At 33.9% G+C, this 24,229-nt stretch overlaps 3 protein-coding genes across 4 annotated transcripts; all 3 read right to left on the reverse strand.

The window, feature by feature from the left end:
- Positions 1-1,845: 1,845 nt before the first annotated feature.
- Positions 1,846-6,013, reverse strand: LOC137825415 (G-type lectin S-receptor-like serine/threonine-protein kinase At1g67520). Of its 2 annotated transcripts, none has more exons than XM_068631091.1 (7): positions 4,760-6,013; positions 4,361-4,468; positions 4,120-4,280; positions 3,823-4,033; positions 2,523-2,760; positions 2,288-2,438; positions 1,846-2,215 (listed from the first exon to the last, which is right to left on the reverse strand). In XM_068631091.1, exons 1-7 carry the CDS (start codon positions 5,940-5,942, stop codon positions 1,868-1,870), a joined length of 2,400 nt encoding a protein of 799 aa, XP_068487192.1. In that variant the 5' UTR covers positions 5,943-6,013; the 3' UTR covers positions 1,846-1,867. The 2 variants fall into 2 exon arrangements, with proteins under 2 accessions (XP_068487192.1, XP_068487188.1); XM_068631087.1 differs by having other exon boundaries at positions 2,523-2,763.
- Positions 6,014-11,420: 5,407 nt separating this feature from the next.
- Positions 11,421-23,032, reverse strand: LOC137820518 (G-type lectin S-receptor-like serine/threonine-protein kinase At1g67520). Its single transcript, XM_068624652.1, has 8 exons — positions 21,925-23,032; positions 13,573-14,777; positions 13,172-13,279; positions 12,930-13,090; positions 12,641-12,851; positions 12,133-12,370; positions 11,899-12,049; positions 11,421-11,821 (listed from the first exon to the last, which is right to left on the reverse strand). The coding sequence occupies exons 1-8, from the start codon at positions 22,896-22,898 to the stop codon at positions 11,510-11,512; spliced, it is 3,360 nt and encodes a 1,119-aa protein (XP_068480753.1). The 5' UTR covers positions 22,899-23,032; the 3' UTR covers positions 11,421-11,509.
- Positions 23,001-23,981, reverse strand: LOC137809220 (uncharacterized). The gene has a single exon (XM_068610355.1). The coding sequence runs from the start codon at positions 23,979-23,981 to the stop codon at positions 23,001-23,003; it is 981 nt and encodes a 326-aa protein (XP_068466456.1).
- Between the last annotated feature and the right edge of the window lie 248 nt (positions 23,982-24,229).

The raw sequence follows: 24,229 nt of genomic DNA on the forward strand, positions 1-24,229 counted from the left end.
AAAATCTTGAAGATTGTGTGAAGACTAGTTGCTGCTTTTGTGTATGTTTTTTGTAGTGTTTGAAAGTGTAATCCACTTAGAGAATTGATCCAAAGTTGATTTAATCAAGTTTCTTTTGAAAAGGGGTTTTTCTAATGTAAGTGGAAAAACAACCTGTTGAATTATTGTTTTAATTCGTTGTTTTACACTAAGTTTTTGAAAAGCATTTGGAAAAACTTGAAATTTGTTGACCTTTTTGTCAAACCAATTCAATTGGTTGTTTCCGTAAATCAACTTATTGTTTTTTTGAAAATCCTTAACAGAATTTGTTAAGTTTGTTAAATTTGTTTTAATTGATTTAAAACTGATTTGGCTCGTGAATTAAATGTTTTTAACAACTAATTGAAGTTTAAATAATTTGTTTTACGCTCCTAGCTGTGAGAGATTGAGATTATCATTTTACAAATCAAGTTTTCCAAGATTATTAAAGGCTTTGGATTCTTTCTTCAAGAGAAATAGGATTGCTTTTCGTTTTTCAATCTGTGATTAGACCAAGTTTATTCATTCCTTTTCTCTTGTACATTGTATTTCCGTAAAGATTGTTGGTGTGTAGATCCAGAGGTTGTTCTGGAATCTGTGTTGTGATTACCAAAGGAGGGTTGTGTTCTTGAAGGGTTCAAGATCACCTCTTTGGTGTGTGTGGTGTAAATCAAGGTGTTTGATTTGTTAGTGGAATACCCGGTGGTTTATGGAGATTGGATGTAGCTTTTGGTTAAGACTGAACCAGTATAAAACATCTTGTGTGATTCTCCCTATCCTTACACTCTTTAAACTGCTTTAACTTTGATTTTACACACTGCTGGTATAAACAACGGATTGTTTTGCAAAAACAACCGGTTGATTTTCTAAAATCAACTTAAAACGGCTTTGTTTAATTTGCTGAACTAGTTTCTCTGCTTTGATTTCTCATTGACTTTCATTATACCTTCAAAGTTTGCAAATTTTTTTTATAAACAATTCACCTCCCTATTGTTTAAGGCCTCTAATTCTAACATATATATTTAAAACTGGATAAATTCTTTGCAAAAATAACGCTAACACGTTATGATAAAACCAATTCTTTAGAGCTACAGATCTTCTCAGTTGAACCAAGTTACAGCCAATAATAATATGACACATTATATATATATTACAAAAGTTTTTATAAATTAAATATAGACAACTTTACCCATTTAAGTAGTGATATGGTGATTCGATCCACTCATATATACAACAACAAATTCACTCATTTTTTCAGTTATCTTGAACAGTTGAGTTACTGATTTAGTTTCTAAAACATTTGAAGAAAAAATTATTGATGAGTCAAAGAAACTGAGACAAATAAAAGTTTTGTCGGCCATTGGTTTAAGAAAGATTCAATTATTTATAGCTTTCTGGTAATGCGCTACCCCTTTGGTTTGGGTTATGACCCAATAAAATTGAAGTCTCAATTTTTGAAGATGAATTGTTTTCCTGTTTTAACTTTTTCAATAGTGTACTCATTGTTAGATACAAAGAAAGTATTCATTGTTTACATAACAGAGTATTTGATAATTATTATTGATTTGTTTTTTACTTTATAAGAAGCTTATATATATAAATTTTATATAATTTTAATTATATTAACTTTTTAATTTAAAACCATTAAAAAGGAGAACTACCTCAAGACAAATGCATAAAATAAAAATTATATGTCTAACTTTGTTTTGTGTAACTTTGTTCTTTCATCAAAAAGAACTAGCTTACCCTAGGATGATTTTAGTAGGTAGTTGGGGGCATGGACTAAAAATAAAACGAACTTATGCTATCTCTAAAATGTAACAAACATTTCTTAACTGATAATCATAAGTCAATTTTTTTTTAAATCAGTACATACATATTCAGTAGAAGTAATCGTTTCTACTGTAGAAGCAGTGATTTCTAGTGTAGAACCAGTACAAGATTCTAAGGAAGATAAATTCTCAGGATACATATACCTTTGAACATAGAATGCTGGTATTTGAGGTAAGGACACTATTTCACTCTTGCTTGTTAACATTAATATAATGTTACTCATTGTGGGTCGATCATTTGCATAATGTTCAACACATAAGAGGCCAATATGAATACACCTTTGCACTTCCTCATGATCAAATACCTCATTTAGTGATGGATCCACTAATTCAAAATATTTGTCATCTTTCCATAACTCCCATACCTGTAAGTATTTACTCAAATTAGACACAATAATAGTATCAAGCCAAGAAACAAACTTACCAAATTTACATACATGTCCAACTAGATTCAAAGGGTGATCATCATCATAAAAACTAGTGTTTTTTCTTCCTGTAACTATTTCAAGCAACAATACTCCAAAGCTATACACATCAGACTTTGTAGAAAAAACTCCTTCCATAGCATATTCTGGAGACATATAACCACTGCAAAAAAAAATGTTACATGAGAAAAAAAATGTTATTTATACATTGATATAAAATAAATGTAACATAGTTTAGCAAGCTTACTATGTCCCAACAACTTTGTTCGTATTTGATATCGAGTCTTGTTGAGTAAACATTCTAGCCATTCCAAAATCTGAAATTTTTGGATTCATATTTTCATCAAGAAGTATGTTACTAGCTTTCAAGTCTCTATGAATGACTTTGAGTCTTGAGTACTTGTGAAGATACAATAATCCTTGAGCAATTCCTTGTATTATGCTGAAACGCTTATTCCAATCTAGTAATTTGCTTCTTGTACCATCTTCTCCATGTTCATATAATAGTGACTTGCGTTAGAATATATATTATGCAAATGTAAAAAATGTAAAAAAAATATACATGTTTTGATAGTTGTGCATGATAATGAAAAGAAAAATTATCTATTGGATTCTTAATCCAATGCTTTGCATTAGAAGTTATAATTAGGACTCCCAGGTGCCAAGAGTTTTAAGACTACGACCTATACTGGATTTATAGTTGGTTGGAGGTGTTGGTGGGTTTGTCACGGTCTGCAGCTGGTGCAAGATGGAAAGGACATATGTGCTTGTATGCAAGAGAGTCAAAAGGAATGTTAAGGACATGATGGAGGATTCTGTTTTGATGTGTCTTATAACAGACCAATAGAGGCAGGGTGTATGCTGGTTTAGGGTTCTTTATGCAGGAAACAAAAACTGTATTTTTTATGTGGTGTTTTGGTTGTTGTGAAAATCCCTAATTGTGTTTTTTGATCAACTAGTGGTCTCACATGTGGATGGTAGCAGTAGAGGTTGTGGTGGGGATTCAGACATGTTGGGGGATGTAAGTCGAAGTTGTAAACTCCAACCAATCTAAGTGCGAGATGGACCCTGGCAAGTAGGAAGTTGGTTTTTGATAAAAGTGAGCTTAAAAGGAGCAAACAGGGGGAAGCCAAAGTCCAAAAAGGAGCGAATGGAAGATGTTGCATTGAAGTGATCTGTGACAAGTGCTACAATCGTGCCACTGCAAGTTGGGTAGAAGGAATGTCAATGAGGTGGTGAAGATAACCAATATTTTGGTGTATTTTTTATGGTTTTGTAGCTGCAGTTTTCAGTGCTTATAGCATTCCAATTTGAGCATAGTGCTAGCTGGAATAGGATGTTTAGCTTATGCAGCAAACATTATCTATCTATTGCTTCTAGGGTGTTTGTTCATCTCTTTATACTTGGAGATTCTTAATGTGGTTTGGTTTATGTAAAAGGGTTGGATACCCCTTTTGTATCTCTCTTAATTTAATTTCATTCTTTGCTGATAAAAAAAAAACATTGTAAACAACACATAATTATATAATGATCAATATATTCCTCACCGAAAAGATAGAAATCCAAGCTTTTGTTGGGCATATACTCATAAATTAGAATCTTCTCTTCTTCATGAATGCAACAACCAAGTAGTTGAACAAGATTCATGTGCTGAAGTTCACATATCAGTGTTAGTTCATTTTTGAACTCAACGATTCCTTGTGCAGAACTTCTTGCAAGTCTTTTTATAGCAACCTCCTCTCCTGTTGGTAAAGTTCCCTAACAAAATGAGAACAAAAAGGTCATGATGAGTTCTCCAAAAAATAGTTACCAACCCATAAAATAAAATGAGGATTTTGGATCACCTTATAAACTGGTCCAAAGCCTCCCTGTCCTAACTTATTCTCTGATGAAAACTCATTTGTAGCTGCCACAACCAATGAATAATCCAATACTTTTAAACCGTGTTTCTTATTCAAATCATTTCCAAAATCTTCCATTAGAGTCATTTCTTTCCTTTTCTTCTCTGTTCAGATGACAATGAAAAATATTAAAATATAGTGATCAAATGTTTTATGTAACAATGAGTTAGAAGAATGTAACTACCTTGAAGCACATGTTTTCGTTTCTTTATTGCCAGGCATAGAATCAACGCGCAAATTATGAGTAAAGTAGTAGCTATTACTGTACTTATCCATATCCACCCTTTTGTACCTGCATACAACAACTCAAAATCTTCAAGTACCAATTATTCATTTTATGGCTTTATAATTTTTTTTCAATGTCATTGTTAAGCGTTGCAGCCAATGAGTTCTTTCCTTTTCAATTTGTAGATCAAAGACTGCTAAAAAAAGAATTTTTTTTTGGTGCAGTTCCCTAAGATCCACACCAAAGTTGTACAAACAAAGAAATGCTCAAGAATTATTCACTCTTGATAAAGAACCATTCGAAATGAAACTTCTTTTTAGTCTATAAAAAATGAAATGAAGTTAGCATCAGACCTACCGTGATGATGAGGGATTATGTTCCTTTTGTTCTCAAGTACGTAAAAGTCTTCACCCGAAACAGTGCCGTCAACTATATAATCTTTTGATGAATTCCATTGATAGAATCTACATCCACTTCCATCTGTATAGAGTTCTTTGAATCCACTGCAATTACAATTGCTCCAGCAAGCAGCCTCACAATCACTGTGACTAATATTCTCATTTTCTTCATAGGTTACATTTTCATAATTAGGGTAAAGACTCTTTTTGGTAAAGACATCACCAGGAATCCTGCATTTAGGTATATCCTGCCATCTTTGGCACCCTCCATCTGTGTTGTTGTATCCATAACACAGATCAGCCCTTGCAACATATCCCTCTTTGTCATCGTAATATAACCGTCCAGTATCCGATAAGGACCAGAAATATGTAATGTTTTCATTTGTAGATGTGAAAGAGAAGCTGTCTTCATTCCCATTAGACACTATGCTGTAGTTCAACACGCCTTGTGCATCTTCTGGAATGTGCTCAAATCTATTGTTCCTCAGTTTCCCACTTTTCCAACAAACTTTTCCTCGCCTCCTTATCATCAGTTCTTGTCCCTTTGGTTCCCATTCAAGACTAAAGCCACCTGGAGTCGCACGCCCTTCGGTCAAGTACGAAAAAAGTAACCAACGATGGCCTGTTTTGTGATTAACGCCTAACTTCATGGTGGGGATCAAAGTGTTGGTGGGATAATCAAAACTCTGCCACAAGAGAGTGGTTGTCCCATTGGAGTGAAGGTGTTGAAGAACAAAGTTGCCTGTGTCCAACAAAGTGGCCACAGTGTTGTTGATAGGTTGAGGTGGAGAATACAGAATAATTGGTTTATTCACAGATGGATATTCTATTTTCAGCACGCCAGAGAAGTTTAAGGATAGAACTGCATCGTTCTGGTGGACAGATTGTTCTTTATTTGCGTCCCAAACTATAGTATTGTCATGTGCATTTTGTATTGCTAAGTAAGTAAAAAATTCACCTCCACTTAAAAGCGAATAAAAATCCAGAAAATAATTGCGACTCTTAGAATATAGTTGTGAAGAGGAGTTGAATGTATCACCGGGGTTTAAACTGTCATCTGCTGCATCAACATGAATAGAAGAACTCCACCACAACCACAGGTGCATGAAAGCAAGCACAAGTTTCTGAAGGATAAGCCTCATTTGCAAGAGGGTGAGAGTGTGATACTGTGGTAAGTTGAAATAATGTGCATGTACTTTTTAAATGCAATTTTTGTTGTTGAAATGTTAGTGAACAAGTGACTTATCTTAATTATTTTGGTTGTAAAAAATTACCTGTTAAAGCATATCAGAAAGCAAACTTCATAAAAACTAAAATCTGAAGTGAGGTTGTCATATTCATTGTATAAAAATAACTATACAATATTTTTTTTCCATAAAATAATTATTGTTATTATATAACATTGTAAGTCGATCATAATAATTTCTAAAGAATTGGCGAAGTGATAACAAAAAGAATCATAAGATTTAATCATTGTAAAGTGATTTATTTGTTTTGCAATTACTATTATTATTATTATTTAAATAACATTCTGTCAAGTAATGCTTATTTATCAGCAAAAAAATAAAATGTCACTGGTCATAATAAATAATTACAAAAATATTATTAGTGAATAAAAATAAATATATTATTTAGTTGAGTAAGACACCAAAAATAATATAATTATTTTAATTTAAAATATTTTTTATTATTTTTTGTTTTCAGCCTTAAACAAAGGAAATTAAAGAAAACACTAAAGCATAATATCAAGACTAAAAGTAATAAAAATGTTAGAGGAATTTAACTTAAGTGCATAACTTTAAACATGCATAAGCCTTGTTAAAATCATTTTAAATGTACAATTTGAATACACATAATATTGTTATTATCTATGTGTGTATATAGATATATTAAAATACATATCTAAAAATTAAGACAAGGAAAACATGAAAAGGTTATAATTAACAAGTATATAAATTACAATTTCAATACCAGTTTAGAATTTCTGAAACTCGTGTTCTAGATATGACCAACCCTTTTCTGTTGGAAAGAAAAAGAAAGGATCTTTCAGTAAAAGAAAAGAAAAGTATCACTTATCTTTACTAAAAAAATTGAAAAAAGTATGGATAAGTTGAATGAATACTCGGAGTTAGATTGTATTTAAGGTACATATTTTATAAACACTTATAAAATTTAAAAAACCATCATTTCTTTATACAAGGTAAGATTACTATAAATAAATTAAAAATTATATTTACAAAATTAATAAAAATAATTTTTACAAATATTTAAATATGTTTAATTCATAAACGAATTAACTTTTAAAATGTTTACACATGATATCAATATAAAGTGAAAGACATTAACAATGGCCAACAAAACTTCGTGTTGTGGGACCTATATCTTTCATTTCCTTTTGGTTTTGAGTAATCTCTTCTCTTCCATTATTGAACTTTCAAAGATATGGATATCATTTTAGTATGGATAAGTTTAACACCTTTTTTTCACAATTGGAAAATTATAGTTCATATTTATTAGAGGTCCATTATAATTTTAAAAGAATTAGTATATAAAAGCAACTTACAAGAGGCTTGAATCTATGTTATTTTCTATATTGTGTTTAAGTTTACTAATTTTAGCTTTTATCTATTTAACTATAATTTTTTCCAAGGTTTTGTTTTTAAATTAAACAATTTTGATTTATTGTCAACACACTAGTGCAAAATATAAAAATAATGACCATTTATTTAATGCGTTTTTACTGTCAGATGCTATCATTTAAAATACGGTGCTATTTTTTAAATTAACTTCATTTAAGAATGCGACTATTAGGTAAAGTCGCATTCTTAAAACAAAGCGCTTTGTTTATGAATGCGGCTTTATCTAATACTTGCATTCTTAAAACATTTTTTACCCTTACTCAGAAACGCACCACATATGTTTTCATACTTTCATTTCTCTGGCACTTGGTTTCTCTTCTATTCTTCTACTAGGTGCTTCCTATCTTCTTATATCCACATTGCATGCATTTTCTTCATGTCATCGATGAGTCGTTTGGAGCTCTCTACTTCTTCTTCACCATTGGTTTTTGTATTTTTTCCATTTCTCTTATTTGTTTGTTTTCTGCCATTGCTAGTCACCACTGTTTCATTGGCACTGTTTGAATTTTTACTGGGCCTTGCTCCGTCGCTGCTGCAGGTCTCGCGCCGCTCTTCACCACCATCATTGCCTTCACGCACAAGGTTGGTGGTGTTTTATATTTTTTAATGTTATTAATTTGTTTATTTATTATAGTTTGTATTTTTTAAATTTATATTATTTTTGTTTTTAGGTTAGAATAGAATTATTAAATTATTAGATGATAGATATATTTATATTATTGATATGTGCTATATTGAGTATGGGGGTGTTCGATCCTCAGCAAATGTGACATAGAACACTAATTAGAAAACACCTGAATGACTATTACAGAATATAATGGATCAAAATTGGATTAATTTTGTTCGCATAAGTGATAAGTACGAAAGATGAGTAAAAGAATTTATACAATTTGCGCAACATAACGCGAATAATAATGGTCATGATGGAGCAAAGATCAGGTGTGCATGCATTAACTCTTTGAATGGAAGGATATTGGATGTTAAGATAGTCAGGGGGCACCTTCTATCTGGTGGGTTTCTTCGATCTTATACAACTTGGACATGGTATGGTGAATTATTAAATTTACCATGTTATTCCGTAACTGAAGAATATGTGGGGTCCACCATGGATGATGCAGTACATGATGATGTAGAAGATGATCGATATGATTTGTGATGTGGGAGCTGAGTCTTTTGCAAAAGCGCATGGATATGGAAGTATGTCAATCGATGCAGAGACTCCATTGTATCCTGGATCAACCAACTTCACACGGTTGTCGGCGGTGTTAAGATTGATGAATTTGAAGACAATAAATGGATGGACTGATAAAAGCTTCACAGAATTGCTTTAATTGTTGAAGGATATGCTTCCAGAGGGAAACACCCTACCTAATCGTAAGAGAGGTTAGATTGTGTGGACCAGTGTACTTAAGATGGATGTATCCTGTTGAGCGGTATATGAAAACTTTGAAAGGTTATATGAAAAATCATTATCGTTCAGAAGCTTCAATGATTGAAAGGTACATAGCTGAAGAAAGTACGTATTAAATTTTGTTCAGAGTACATGTCAAAAGCAAATCCAATAGGTCTTCCAACTACTTCATGGCACCACAGGCGTTCTACAAGTAAATGTTTACGTGGTGTGAATATTGTAAGCAAATCTCAATCAGAAGTCTTGCAAGCACATTTGTATATATTAAATAACACAGATGAAGTTATACCTTACATAAAAGCTCATAAAGTCATTGTGAAGGCAAATAACCCAAGAGAAGCAGAGAAATGGGTATTGATGGAACATAATAGAACATTCATGCCTTGGTTTAAAGACGAGGTGTTAAAGGATTCAACGACATTGAAGACCTTGACCTGGTTGGCTGCTGAATTGAAGTTTGATGTCATTTCTTGTACAGCGTACGAAGAGAACAATTGTATATTTTACACGAAATCTATGGATGAAAATAGTACAATTAAAAATTCTGGTGTTAATCTTGAAGTCGACTCAATGCAGTTTTCCACTTCGAAAGATACAAATCTTGTACTTGGATCAATGACAAACTATGGTTTTACAGAAGAGATATGGGAGGTTGACTATACTAAGTTTTTTGTTCTAGTTTTCAAGTGTAAATGGGTTGAAAATAAAAGTGGGGTTAAAATTGATGAATCTAAATTCACACCAATGGACTTTTGAAAGATAGGGTATCGAGATGAGCCATTTATAATGGTTCAACAAGCATCTCAAGTTTTTTACGTCAAAGATCCTACGTCAAAACATCGGTATGTCGTTTTACACGGGAAAAAACAAGGGAAGGTCATAGATGATATTGAAAATGGTGACCCCCGTTCATTCACACCAATGATAATTAATAAAGATGACAATGTAGTTGATGATGTACATGCAACCCGTAAGACCATAATGAAGGAATTTACACATGAACAGTCATCCTACTATGGTAATAAATCTAGAAATATTTTTGATAATACACATTTAGAATTTTATGTATTTGTTTTATATGATCTTCTTTTGACGCAGATATGGATGACGATCAAACGCCAATCAGACCCTAATTTGGACGAGGCAGTAAAAGACCTACTAGATTGAAATGTCTCTCATTGAGATGTGCTGCTGGTGAGAATACACGTGTTGACATTTATGCCAACACTGGAGTGGCTTCTGCTCCTAATGTTGAGACGTTTAATCTCTATCTTGGAGTTATTTCTCGTGAGAGGCTCTCCATTTTGATTAATTCATGGGATGATGTGTTAGAAGTCGATCGAAACATGCTTTGGGAGGATGCTCAGGCAAGCTCTACATTATTATCGTTATCATATAATGCTTTTTAACATTCATTGATTAGTTTTAATTTAATGATATTATGTTGTAGACAAATTTTGAAATCCCTAATGTGGAACCGTGCGGTGAAGGTCACCACTGCTTCATTGTCTGTTGTTTGGGTTTTTGTTATGCTGTATTTGCTCCGTCGTTGTTGTTGTTGTTGTTGCCTTAAGGTTTAGGGTTTTAATTTATTTTTATTTTTAAAAAAGAAGAATGCGACTATTTACCATAGGTACATTTATAAATTGCATTTACGAATGCGGCTAAATAGCCGCACTTGTAAATCTTCGATTTAAGAGTGCATGTTGATCAAGTGCGACTATATAGCCGCCCTTATAAATGTAAAATAGCCGCACTCGTTTTTCCTTTCTGCACCACTGAAAACTCAACCAAACAACTTTTTTTTCATGCTCAAACTCACTCATAGGCTTTAAAGATAAAGTGTATTCTATTATCAAATGTGTGATTTTACATGAGCAAAGGTGCTCTTTTATAGCCTAAGAGTCATGAAAATTAAGCCTCTAAGGAGAGTGTGAGACTTCTTAACACATGATTTCCTTAGGATTTTCTTATTCTACCCTAAGTTAGACTTATTCTAAGAAACAAACACCAAAACTATGAAGAAGATAACAAACAAGACCACACAAGTTGTAGATTTTTTTCTCTTTGGATTCTTCTATATTTTTTACATTTTATAAGAGTCCTAAAGTCTTATTGACTTGATGAAGTTCTTAATTTAACACCTTAACCTTGCTTCTTATAAGAACTTCTCTAAAATCCTCTCGGATGGTCCGTATTCTTTTCCATTTCTTTAACTTTCCTTGTTTCTTGTGATCACTCCGTCTTGTGTTGATATATTTTGAACCATGATCTCCTCATTATATAGCAATACTATAAGTGACTCACATAAAACATGTATAGAGTAAAAAAAAAACACATGAACAATGTTTGTCAATTAGATGGTTTCACCATATTGTTCAAGTCTTAGTAGGCGCTAATAAACCAAATGGTCTACTAAGACCATCTACCAAATATGGTAGAAACTGTATATGAAGCTCTGGAAGGTCTAACATGAAAAGACAGTCTAGTAACCTTTAAATAAGATTTTATTGAATCAATCTTCACCCATTTAAATGATTTGAGGAACAAATTAAAAATAAAAGCAAATGTTTACTATCTTAAAAATATAACAAACATTTCTTAACTTGCAATGAATAAGTAAATATCTAGTTTCTTTTTTAATTAGTACATAGCTCACTCAGATTTGTTCTATTTCCAACGAAGTAGTAATTTCTACTGTAGAACTAGTACACAACTCTGAAGAAAATAACTTCTCATTAAACATCTCTCTTTGAATATAAAATGCTGGTTTTTTAGGTAAAGACACTATTGCACTCTTGTTTGTCAACATTGATATAACGTCAGACATTGTTGGTCGATCATTTGCATATTGTTCAACACATAGGAGACCAACATGAATACACCTTTGCACTTCATCATAATCAAGTGACTCATTTAATGATGGATCCACTGATTGAAAACACTTGTCATCTATCCATAGTTCCCATACCTATAAGTGTTTTGTTCAAATTAGACAAAAAGAATATTATACCAAAAAACAAACTCATCAAAGCTAATTTTACATACATGTCCAATTAGATTTATTGGGCGATCCTCGTCATAAAAACTAGTGTTTTTTCGTCCACTAACAATTTCAAGTAACAAGACCCCGAAACTATATACATCAGACTTTGTAGAAAAAACTCCTTCCATAGCATATTCTGGAGACATGTAACCACTGCAAGAAATATTACATCAGAAAATAAATTTTATTTATAGATTGATATATAAGATAAATATAACCAAGTTTAACAAGCTTACTATGTCCCAACAACCCTGTTCGTATTTGATACTGAGTCTTGTTGGGTGAACATTCTAGCCATTCCAAAATCTGAAATTTTTGGATTCATATTTTCATCGAGAAGTATATTACTAGCTTTCAAGTCTCTATGAATGATTTTGAGTCTTGAGTACTTGTGAAGATACAATAATCCTTGAGCAATTCCTTGTATTATGTTGAACCGCTTATTCCAATCTAGTAATTTGCTTCTTGTACAATCTTCCACATGGTCATAAAGTGATGTGCGTTAGAATGTATGTAAAAAGAAATAAATGACTTTTCTTCATGATGTTCTAACTACTAGGAAAATTGAGTAATTATAGTAAATCTATCATCAACAAACAACAATGAGAGTTGAGAAAGATCAATGTTGACCTAAATATGTGTTTGAATAGTTGCATAATAATGAAAACAAGTTTTATCTGTTTGACATGTTAAACAACACATAATCAGAAAACATAATTAGATAATGTTCAACACATTCCTCACCGAAAAGATAGAAATCCAAGCTTTTGTTGGGCATATACTCGTAAATTAGAATCTTCTCTTCTTCATGAATGCAACAACCAAGTAGTTGAACAAGATTCATGTGCTGAAGTTCACATATAAATGTTAGTTCGTTTTTAAACTCTACAATTCCTTGTGTAGAACTTTTTGCAAGTCTTTTTATAGCAACCTCCTCTCCTGTTGGCAAAGTTCCCTAAAGAAATGAGAACAAAAAGACCATGAGTCCAACGAAATAAAGTTAGCAGCACATAACATGAGCAGTTTCGATCACCTTATAAACTGGTCCAAAGCCTCCTTGTCCTAACTTATTCTCTGATGAAAACCCATTTGTGGCTTCCACAACCATGGTATAATCGAATACTTTTAAACCGTGTCCCTTGTTCAAATCATTTCCAAAATCTTCGATTAGAGTCATTTCTTTCCTTTTCTTCTCTGATGAAAATAAGAAATATTAAAATATAGAAAAGTGATCAAAAGATTTTGTTTAACAATGAGTTTGAAATAGGTTACTACCTTGAAGCACATGTTTTCGTTTCTTTATTGCCAGGCATAGAATGGATGCGCATATTATGAGTAAAGTAGCTGCTATTACTGTACTTATCCATATCCACCTCTTTGTACCTGCTTACAACAACTCAAAATCTTCAAGTACCAATTATTAATTTTATGGCTTTATAATTATTTGCAATGCCATTGTTAAGCGTTGCAGCCAATGAGTTCTTCCCTTTTCAACTTGGAGATCAAAGACTGCTAAAAAAAGAAATTATTCACTCTTGATAAAGGGTGTATTCAATTTAGGTATGATTGGAATCTTTAGACTTTGCAGTACGCAATTTAGGGTATGATTGGAAGCATTAGAAATGAAACTTCTTTTTTGTCTATAAAAAATGAAATGAAGTTGGCATTAGACATACCGTGATGATGAGGGACTATGTTCCCTTTGTTCTCCAGTACGTAAATGTCTTCACCCGAAACAGTGCCGTCAACTATATAATCTTTTGATGAAATCCAATGATAGAATATACATCCACTTCCATCATTATAGTATTCTTTGAATCCATTGCAATAACAATTGCTCCAGCAAGCACCCTCACAATCGCTGTAACTAATATTCTTATTATCGTCATAAGTTACGTTTTCATAATTAGAGCGAAGACTCTTTTTGGTAAACACTTCATCAGGAATCCTGCATTTAGGTATATCCTGCCATCTTTGGCACCCTCCTTCTGTGTTGTTGTATCCAAAACACAGATCAGCCCTTGCAACGAATCCACCGTTGCTATTGTAAAGTAACTGCCCAGTACCAGACAGGAACCACTGACTTGTATGGCTTTCATTTGTAGATGTGAAAGAGAAGGTGTCTTCATCCTCATTGGAGACTATGCTGTACTTCAACACGCCTTGTGCATCTTCCGGAATGTTCTCAAATCTATTGTTCCTCAGTTTCCCACTTTTCCAACAAACTTTTCCTCGCCTCCTTATCATCAGTTCTTGTCCCCTCGGTTCCCATTCAAGACTAAAGCCACCTCGAGTCGCTCTCGCATAGATCAACTGCGAAAAAAGTAACCAACGATGGCCTGTTTTGTGATTAACACCTAACTTCATGGTGGGGATCAAAGTGTCAGTGGGATAATCGAAACTCTGCCACAAGAGAGTTGTTGTCCCATTGGAGTGAAGGTGATGAAGAACAAAGTTGCCTGTGTCCAACAAAGTGGCCACAGTGTTGTTGATAGGTTGAGGTGGAGAATACAGAATAATTGATTTTTTGACAGATGCATATTCTATTTTGAGCACGCCAGATAGGTTTAAGGATAGAACTGGATCGCTCGCGACGACAGATTGTTCTTTATTAGCGTCCCAAACTATAGCATGTTCATTTAGTATTGCTAAGTAAGGAAAAAAATCAACTCGACCTGCAATAGTAATAAATTCCAGAAGATATTTGCGACTCTTAGAATATAGTGGTGAAGTGGAGTTGAGTGTATCACCGGGGTTTAAACTGTCATCTGCTGCATCAACATGAATAGAAGAACTCAACCACAACCAGAGGTGCATGAAAGCAAGCACAAGTTTCTGAAGAATAAGCCTCATAGGATGCTTCAAATGTGGAAAGACTAGTCTGCAAGAGAGTGAGAGTGTGATACTGTGGTAAGTTCAAATACCTTATCTGTTAGAGCATCGGAAAGCAATATCAAACCTAAATAATTGGCCAAGTGATACTACAATAAAATTACTAAATAAAAAGTGATCAAAATAATTAGTTATAATAAAATAAAGATATTTTAAAAATTAAAAATAAATTAATTTTTAAATTATTTTATATTATTTTTAAATAATTTTTAAATTAGTATCTAGTTAACAACTAAAGTTTTAACTACTAATTATTTAGTTTCTAAATTTGGTAGCAAAAACTTGATTGGTAATTAGATACCAATTTAGAAACAATTTAATAATAATAAAAACTAATTTAAAAAATTAAATTTTTTTTTTTAATTTTTAAAATAATCTTTAATTTAATTACTATTACAACTCATTATTTTTGTTTTTACAAATTAGTTTTTATTTTATTATTTTTTTTTGTGTGAAAACAAAAAGATCATAAGACTTAATTGATTGTAACTGATTTTTTTTTTCTGGAAATACTACTACTATTATTATCATTATTATTATTATTTAAACATTACAAAAAAATTACAAAAAATAATTAATTTATAAAAAAATAGTTAATTATTATATTTATTAAATTAGATATTATTAATAAAATATAGTTTTAATATAAATAATTATTTTAATTTTTAAAATTTATAAAACAATTTTTAAAATGTTATCTAATTAATTATGAGTAACTTATATTTTAAATTTGGTGATTAATTAAATATTAGTTTAAAAATATTTAATTATCGTAAAAGTTATTTTAAATATCAACTTTTATAGTTTATAAAATAATATCTTTGTAATAATTAATTATTTTTTGTTTTATTACAATTAATTTTTATTTAATATTTTTTTTAGTAATATTTATTTATAATAATTATAATAAAATAAAAATTTATAAATTATGTTTATTTCAGCTATGTAAGTCTAGATAACACAGAACAATTTAGAATTTCTCAAAGTCGGTGTTCTAGATGTGACCAACCTTTTCTGTTGGAAAGAAAAAGAAAAGAACTTTTAGTAAAAGAAAAGAAAAGTACCACTTATCTTTACTAAAATAATTGAAAAACTATGGATAATTGCTTACTCGGTGTTAGATTGTACTTTTGAAGGTACATGTTTTATAAAATAAAAGAAAGGTTCGTTTCTCTATACAAGGTAAAATTATTTTATAAATAAATTAAAAATTATATTTTACAAAATTAATAAAAATAATTTTTACAAATATATAAACTATGTTTAATTCATAAAGGAATTAATTTTAAACAAATTAAGATGTTTGCATATGATATATCAATATAAAGGGAAACACATTATCAATGGCCGACAAAACTTTTTGCTTTTGAGTAATCTCTTCTCTTCCATGATTGAACTTTCAAATATATGAGATATCATTTTAGCATGGACAAGTTTAACACTTTTTTCTCACAATAGGAAAATAATGAGGTCACATTTATTAGAGGTCCATTATAATTTTAAAAGAATTAGTATACAAAAGGAACTTTAAATTAGAAAGAGGCTTCAGTCTATGTTTTCTTCTATATTGTGTTTAACTTTATTAATTTTAGTTTTTATCTATTTAACATAAACTTTCTCACTGTTTTGTTTTTAAATTAAACAATTTTGATTTCTTGTCAACATGTATAATTTTATTTTATTTTTCAGCAAAGAATTAAATTAAATAAAAGGGAATACTTCAGGGGTATCCCAACCCATGTACAGAAGAAAGAAAGAAACCTATCTATATCTAGAACAAAACCTCTTCCCTTCTTAAAAAATAATAAAACTTTCAACAAGGGACCATAAACAGTTTGCACCAAGAACAGGTACCATAACCTAGGTGACACAAGACAAGGCTTCATTAGAGCTAAGCCACCACCATCAACGAAACAATTAATTCTATCATTCCTCCAACACATCACAAACCTTGCATCCCCATGGACTATGTGTTGGAACACACATCCAAAAAACCAAATTGGCAGCAACAAATAATTAGCTGCAACACACATCAAATAGCATTCTAGGATTGATACAAGCCTTGATTTGGCCTTGGAAGTCAATTGCTGTGATTTGGCCTTGGATAGCATCTGCCATATCTACCATCAGAACCACTGATAGCATCCTGCATCCCTTCATTTGGACTAAGCTGTCCCTGCATAACGCTGTCATGTAATTAAAAAGGCAAACAGCACACTACTACATCATTTCCATCTCCTTCCAAATCTTCACCGTGGCACTTTAAGCACCTAACCCTTCCGAATTGTTGTGCAATCATACCCATAGCAAGAAAACTCACTCCACTAGAACCAGCATCTAAACAGTATTATGGAATGGCACTCATCCTTGAGATCAGAATCTCTTATGAAGTGGCAACCTCCAGTTGTGCTCATCTTCTCCACCTTGTCTCCAACTTGGTCTCTAAAATCCAGCAGCATATACTTCCTTAATTGGTCCTAGAGAATCAATCTTGTAAAACCCTTCGTTGTCCTTTAGTCTTCTATTGTTTTACCTTTCAATCATGACCGCCAACAATGCTAACAATGTAAGGTTCGTGTTCATCTTTCACTCCACCTCTTCGAAAACCTCTCTAAGAAAACAACAAATCTGCAGAATTTGTTTCCTATATACCAGCATACTTCATGTAATCCCACAGCAGAATAACTCTTTCACCATTGTCCCATTTTGGCTAAATGTTACGCATTCTAATTATAATCTCTTCTTTCTCATCACTTACCTTTCATCTTACCCTATCCCCCTTTCTTAGATAAATTGTTACAGATGGGTGCCTTCTTCCCAGTTGTTTATCAATGACTGACTCACCTTTTAACTTACTTGTTGGGTTCAGTTCTCTCGCTTTCGTTGTCTGCAAGAATTTCTTACCATTACAATCTTCTTGCTCGTTAGGAAACACTTTTTTCTCCTCCCTGCAAAACATCCAAGTATATTCATCACAGCCTCACAACAGAATATTGAACCTCACCCTTCCAACTATGCCAGCTTCTCCGTTCTCTGCTACTTATTATTGAACATCTATTCATCCTGTTTACCTGCATCACAAAACAACTACCTTCTACTCCACTTAAAAGACATAAAAACAGAATGTTCTATAACCATAGATATGCAAATCAAACACATTTCTTAGTACCATCCAACCTATCATGCTTTATGAATAGAATACGAAATAGTTACACAGATTGCAACAAGCTGAACTTATTTTGTTACCATCTTAATATAGGTTAGGGGTGATAAAATCCATTCAAAATAAGAGAAGTTCACTTTCCTTTCTTTATATTTCATCCAAACCCAGGATTGTACTTGTGCTAGAGTAAAGATTTCCTCTGCATCTACCTTACCTTGATTAAAAATAACCCTGTTTCTATGCTTCCATATACACCACATGACTGAAACCCACATGTTTTTCCATAAACTGTTGCCTTCTTGATTTAAGCATGAGCATGAGAATTGTTCGAAATGACAAATCAAATCACTGTGGTTCACCGAACTAATCTCCAACCAGCTGAGGCACAAATTCCAAACTTTAATTGATTCCTCGCATAAAATTAAATGTGCGTAGTTGTCTCCTCCTCCTTCCCACATAAAACGCATAAAGTATCCTCCATTACAACACCCCTTCTCTGCAGGTTCTGTTTAGTCGCAATTCTATTCGACAAAGCCCTCCACACGTAAAACAGGGTTGAGGGCATAACCTTTAAACCCCAAAGATGTTCAAACACCTCCGACCCCCTCCCAATTGTGTGATTTGCTATCTTATTATAAGCTGATTTTACCGAAAAAGAGTATGATGGAGGGTCATTCCAAAACCTTTTGTCCTCAGTGTCTTGGTGTAATGACACCTGTGATATTATTGTCATAAAATCCTCTACCATTATTTTTTTCCCACTCAAACCACTCTCTTCTCCATCTAAATTCCCACACCCATCCTTCTGTAGACCATCTTCCACATCTATTTATGGTCTTATCCTTCAATTCTGAGTTATTATATAATCTTTCAAATCTCTCTTTGAGTTGACCAGTATCTAACCATTCATCTTTCCAAAATTTGATTTTTTCCCCTGATCCCACTTTCCAGACTAAGTTCGCATTGAACCAATTATTGCCTTGATCTGAAGTTCTAACTTTTATTATATCCTTCCACCATCTAGATGAGTTTGCTAGCCTCCTCGAATCATACTTCGAGTCTAGAACTTCCTTCCAAAGTCCTGTCTCTGGTGATTCTAATCTCCATAACCATTTAGCTAGCAATGCCTTGTTGAACTCATCGATTCTCCTGATTCCTAGTCCACCTTCCTTTTTCACTTTACAGATGTTCTCCCAACTAATCCAAGCGATTTTACTCCCCTCTGCTCCCCACCCCGCACAAAAACTTTCTTTGTAGTTTTGTGATCTCCTTGCACACTCCTACCGGGGCTTTAAAAAATGATAGAAAGAAAAGTGGTATGGCGTTGATGACAAATTTTATTAGGCAAACTCTTCCCGCGAAGGACAAGTTCCTCCCCTTCCATACTGAAAGTTTCTTTCTAATCTTTGATAGGACAGGTTCCCAGAAGGAACACCTAGATGGATTACCACCTATGGTTAGTCCTAGGTATGTAAAGGGTATATCCATAAGGCTACAATGCATTATTTCCGAGTATAGCTTCACCTCATTTCTATCTACTCAAATTGCTCCAATTTTGCTCTTATGGAAATTAACTTTGAGGCCCGAGCTTAGTTCAAAACATCTTAAAATGGCCTTTATGCACATAATATTCTGTACTTTCGATTCACATACAAAAAGAGTGTCGTCAGCAAATTGGAGTAGATTAATTTCCACCTCCTTTCCCCCCACTTTTATTCCGGATAACAATTTTTTTCTCGTAGCTTGTTTCACTAATCCCGCCAGACCTTGTGCTACAATCAAGAACAAGAACGGTGCCATAGGGTCCCCTTGTCTAAGGCCTCTAGAGGGTTTAAATTCTTTTGACGGGCTACCATTTACCAAAACCGAGACTGTAGCTGATTCAAGGCATTCTCTAATCCATTGTATCCATCTTTTGCAAAACCCAAGTCTTTCCATCATATAAAACAAGAACTCCTAACTCACCGAGTCGTACGCCTTTTCGAAATCAAGTTTCACAATGACCCCACTTTTTCTCCTTCTTTTCAAATCATCCAACACCTCATTCACTACTAGAACGTTGTCTAATAATCCTCTATTCGATAAAAACGCCGATTGTGATCCATCTATCACCTTCTCTATAACTTTTTTAACCCTGTTAGATAACACTTTAGTCAGGATTTTATACAAACAGCCTACTAGTGATATGGGTCTATATTCTTCAAGAGATTGGGGATTTTCAGACTTTGGGATCAGCGTTAGGAAGGAAGAATTACAACCCTTCGGAATTTTCCCTTCTCTGTGGAAACAATTAAGAGCTCCCATCACCTCCTTATTTTAAAGACCCCAGTACTTTTTAATGAAACTGAAAGTTACGCCGTCTGGACCAGGGCTTTTCTGACTATCACAGTTCCAAATTGCTTCCTTAATTTCCTTTTCGTCAAAAGGATCAGTTAAGAGTCTATTGTCGGATTCTGTTATCTCCTCAAAATCTACGTTATCCAACCTCACGCCAATGTCCTCAATGGCCGACATCTTTTTCTTGTAGAATTCTTTCACCATCTCCTTTACTGTATTTGGCTCCTCCACCCAATTACCTGAGTTATGGCAATGTAAACCTTTTTATCTCGTTCCTTAATCTCCTCCACTTAATTGACACATGGAAGTATTTCGAGTTAGTGTCCCCCTGCTTGATCCAAAGGTCTCTTGACTTTTGTTGTAATAAAGATTCATTCCTCACATTTATATCTTGTAATTGGCTTAAGAGTTCTCTTCTTTCCCTAATCTTTTCATCATTCAATTCCTCTATGTCATCCTTCGTATCCAACTCTTGTATTTTCCTTAGAGTATCAAGTTTTAACTTATCAGTGTACCCAAAGACTTCTTTGTTCCATCCTTTCAAGTCGCTCTTTAGCATTTTCAATTTCTCTTTTATCAGTGTACCCAACAACTTCTTTGTTCCCTCCCATTTTCTTTTGACAAATATTTCAAACTCCTTATGGTCTTGCCAAATATATAGGAACCTGAATGGTTTTGGTCCCCAGTCAACCACATTTGATTTAAGCAGCAATGCACAATGGTTAGAAATTTGTCTATCCAAGACATATTGCTTACACCCTGGCCAATGTTGCAGCCATTCAAACGTAGTTAAAATTCTGTCAAGCCTGCTCTTAGCTTTGCCATTAGGTCTATACTAAGTAAATTTTCTTCCTATGCAAGGTATGTCCACCATTTCCAGTTCATCAATAAAATTATTAAAACCTTGCATTTCTCTCTTGTTACCACTCACTCGATTTATCCCTTTGCGTTCCCCTTCACTTCTTACAGAATTGAAATCCCCCAACATGCACCATATTTTGCAAGGTTCATTATTTCTAATCTGTTTTAAATCTTCCCACATATGTATTTTGTCTGGCATATTACACGAAGAATACACATTTACTATGACTACAGGAATATTATTCTCCTTAAAAAACCCGAAAAAAATATTGAACCGACTACTAATTATGCGGTTTGAACAAGTAAAGAACTTTTTGTGCCACATCGTGAGAATACCCCCTGCCCCATTAGATGGTTCGCTATAGATATAGTCAATTTCACTGTCTCCCCACAACTGACAACATTTGTTGAAACTGAAATTTACTGTTCTTACTTCTTGCAAACATACCATTCTGACACTTTCCTTTCTAATGACATCCTTAATATACCTCCACTTCACAGGGCTCCTGAACCCTCTTACGTTTATTGATAAAATTTTCATTTATAACCCATGTTTTCCCCTGCTTCTCTTTGTAATTTTTGATTCCTATCCCTTTTTTCCAAAACTTCTAAGTTTAACATAACGTTCCCTTCAACCCCACCCGTTGCTCCTATTTGTTTACCCAATTCCCATAATCTAATCGTTTCTAATGAACCGTGTTTTAGCCAAAATAAGCGATTGCAATTATTAATAGCTATGTCAGAAACTGAATTGCTAATTTGAGATAAGACTGACCTTAATTGCTTGCGTTCTACCCACTTGCTGTTTTTGCTTGATTCTCCCACCCAGAAGACTCTTTTTTCCGTAGCATCCACCTGCTTTAAGGGGTTTAGACCGTTGACTTGCGTTGTTTGGTTAATCTTTCCTTCTGCCAATTGTTGAATCCCATTCTTACTTTGCTCTTCGCATCCTGTCTTCCTCTGCCCCATGAACGGTAAGTATGCATCTCTTATTCTATCCGATCTCAAAGCACTCCGATTTTGGCTCCTAAAATCGTTTTTTTCCGCCTCAACAGAACCTATCTGTAGATGTTTTTCGCCGTTCTCCCCCGCTGGTGCCGAAAGAATAGAGTCTTCCACCCTCAGGATTGAAAGAATTGGGTCCTCCTCTCCCCCCTTCGTAGCACCCGACAAAGACGATGCTTGATGGGACAAAGGTCCTCCCTCTTTCTCTACCATTTTCGGTAAACACGATGATATACTCTTTCTTACCTTCGACACCGCAGTGGAATTGGTTGATGCCGTAATGAAGTTCTCCTTACGAGGCTTCTCAATGTGAGCGGTGACCTCTTTGTGCCATGGGTACCCAGCTTGTTCAGATTCGCCTAAAGATTGTGAAATTTCAGTGTCAATCTCCCTCCCGCTAGATCCCTTCCATAACTTCTCTTCATCCATGCTTACCTTTGGGTCGTTTTTATTAAAAAACACATTGTGGTTACAATCTCCACACCCCCCTTCTTTTGCCCGGTGAATAATTTGGTCCATGTTGCTTTGGGCCATCTTCGAAGGCCCAATCCCCATTGCCACGTCAGCCCTGTTTAGGACCGTTGGAAAATCAAACCCTAGTTTTTCCTTTCCCCTGAAATTGCCGCAAATGGGTGCCGAAGTAGCTCCATCGGAATTTGCCAAAAAAGGCTTGAAACCTTGTAACTGTTCTATTGGTTCAGATTTCCGATGAAGCTGTGCCGGCATGGACTGAGCGTGACCCATTTCCACCGTTGGTTCTTCGAAATCGCAATTCCCCGATTGTCCTGATGCAAGAGACGCTAAAGACTCCTCCTCTATTTCGATTCCCTCTGATGTTTCATCCCACTAACATTGGCAAAGTTTGTGTTCTGGGACAGAGCATTCTTCCTCCACCGATATCTGATACAAATTTTCATTGATTCTCATGTAGTTGGTTAACTTTGCCTCACATTCCACTGTTACTCTAATTTTGAATCTTGCATACTCAAGTTCTTCCAGTGCCAGCGTTGCGTTATCAACCTCCACAAGAGTTCCCATTAATGCTGCTATGTGTTTGAAGCAGTCAGTATTCCATAATTTCAACGGTAGCCCCCTACATCTCACCCACACCAATTTGTCCACCGCTACAAATTGTTCTTCCCATGGAATGATGGTGTCAAACATTTCTTCAAACCATACTTTATTTTCTTCTATCGCTTCAAGGATCTTTGTTTCGTTTTCCCCCATCAATAGCACATGGAACCCTCCCAAAAATTTAACCTTTATATGACTGAGACCTTCCAAAATAAAACATTCATTCAAACATGATACTTTGCTTAAATCCGAGACTCTTCCAATGTAGCACTTTTTTAGCCAATCCCTTGGAGTTTCTTCTGCTCTAAAATGAATAGCCTGCACCCTTGACCTATTCTGAGTTTGTTCACTAATACTTTTACCAGTCTTAACAATGTTTGCATATGTTTCTTTCTCTTTGGCCCTCCATTCTTTTTTTGGTTCACTCTTTATTTCTGAAACCTTCTCTTTCAACTTCATATTCCATTCCTTTCTTGTTTCTGCTGGTCTATTGTATTTCGGCCTGTTAGCCTTCAGTTTCCAGCTTCCAATCCAAATTGTGTTCAGATGATTCTTTAGTTCCCTGACATTCTGTACTCCCTGAAATCTCACAAAACCAAACATTTGCTTCTTAATGTTCAACCTTCTTGATATGAAAATATCACTTACCCTTCCCCATCTGCGGAAAATCCTCCACAAATCTGATTCTTTGATGTCGAAGGGAAAGTTGGAGAAGAAGAACGGAGTCCCTCCCGAAGTGTAGTCTGAGCTCATGGAGGCAAAAGTCTGATTTTGATATTATTGATCTTTTGTCAACATGTATAATGCCACTCAACATTATTTCTAAGGTTAATTATGTGCGTTTAGTTATGAAAGCCATGTGGAGGGTAGGGTTTCATAGCTGTTTTTGGGAAGCATATCAAATCTAATGTGGATTGTGCGTTCGTAAATGTGTATGTTACGTGCAATATGAAAGATAAATTGGCTTTATGGGAGAACCTCTCTTCTTTAAAAGCTACAAC

This window comes from Phaseolus vulgaris, chromosome 11 (genome assembly GCF_000499845.2).
Source record: "Phaseolus vulgaris cultivar G19833 chromosome 11, P. vulgaris v2.0, whole genome shotgun sequence".
In the NCBI taxonomy this organism is placed as follows: domain Eukaryota; kingdom Viridiplantae; phylum Streptophyta; class Magnoliopsida; order Fabales; family Fabaceae; genus Phaseolus; species Phaseolus vulgaris.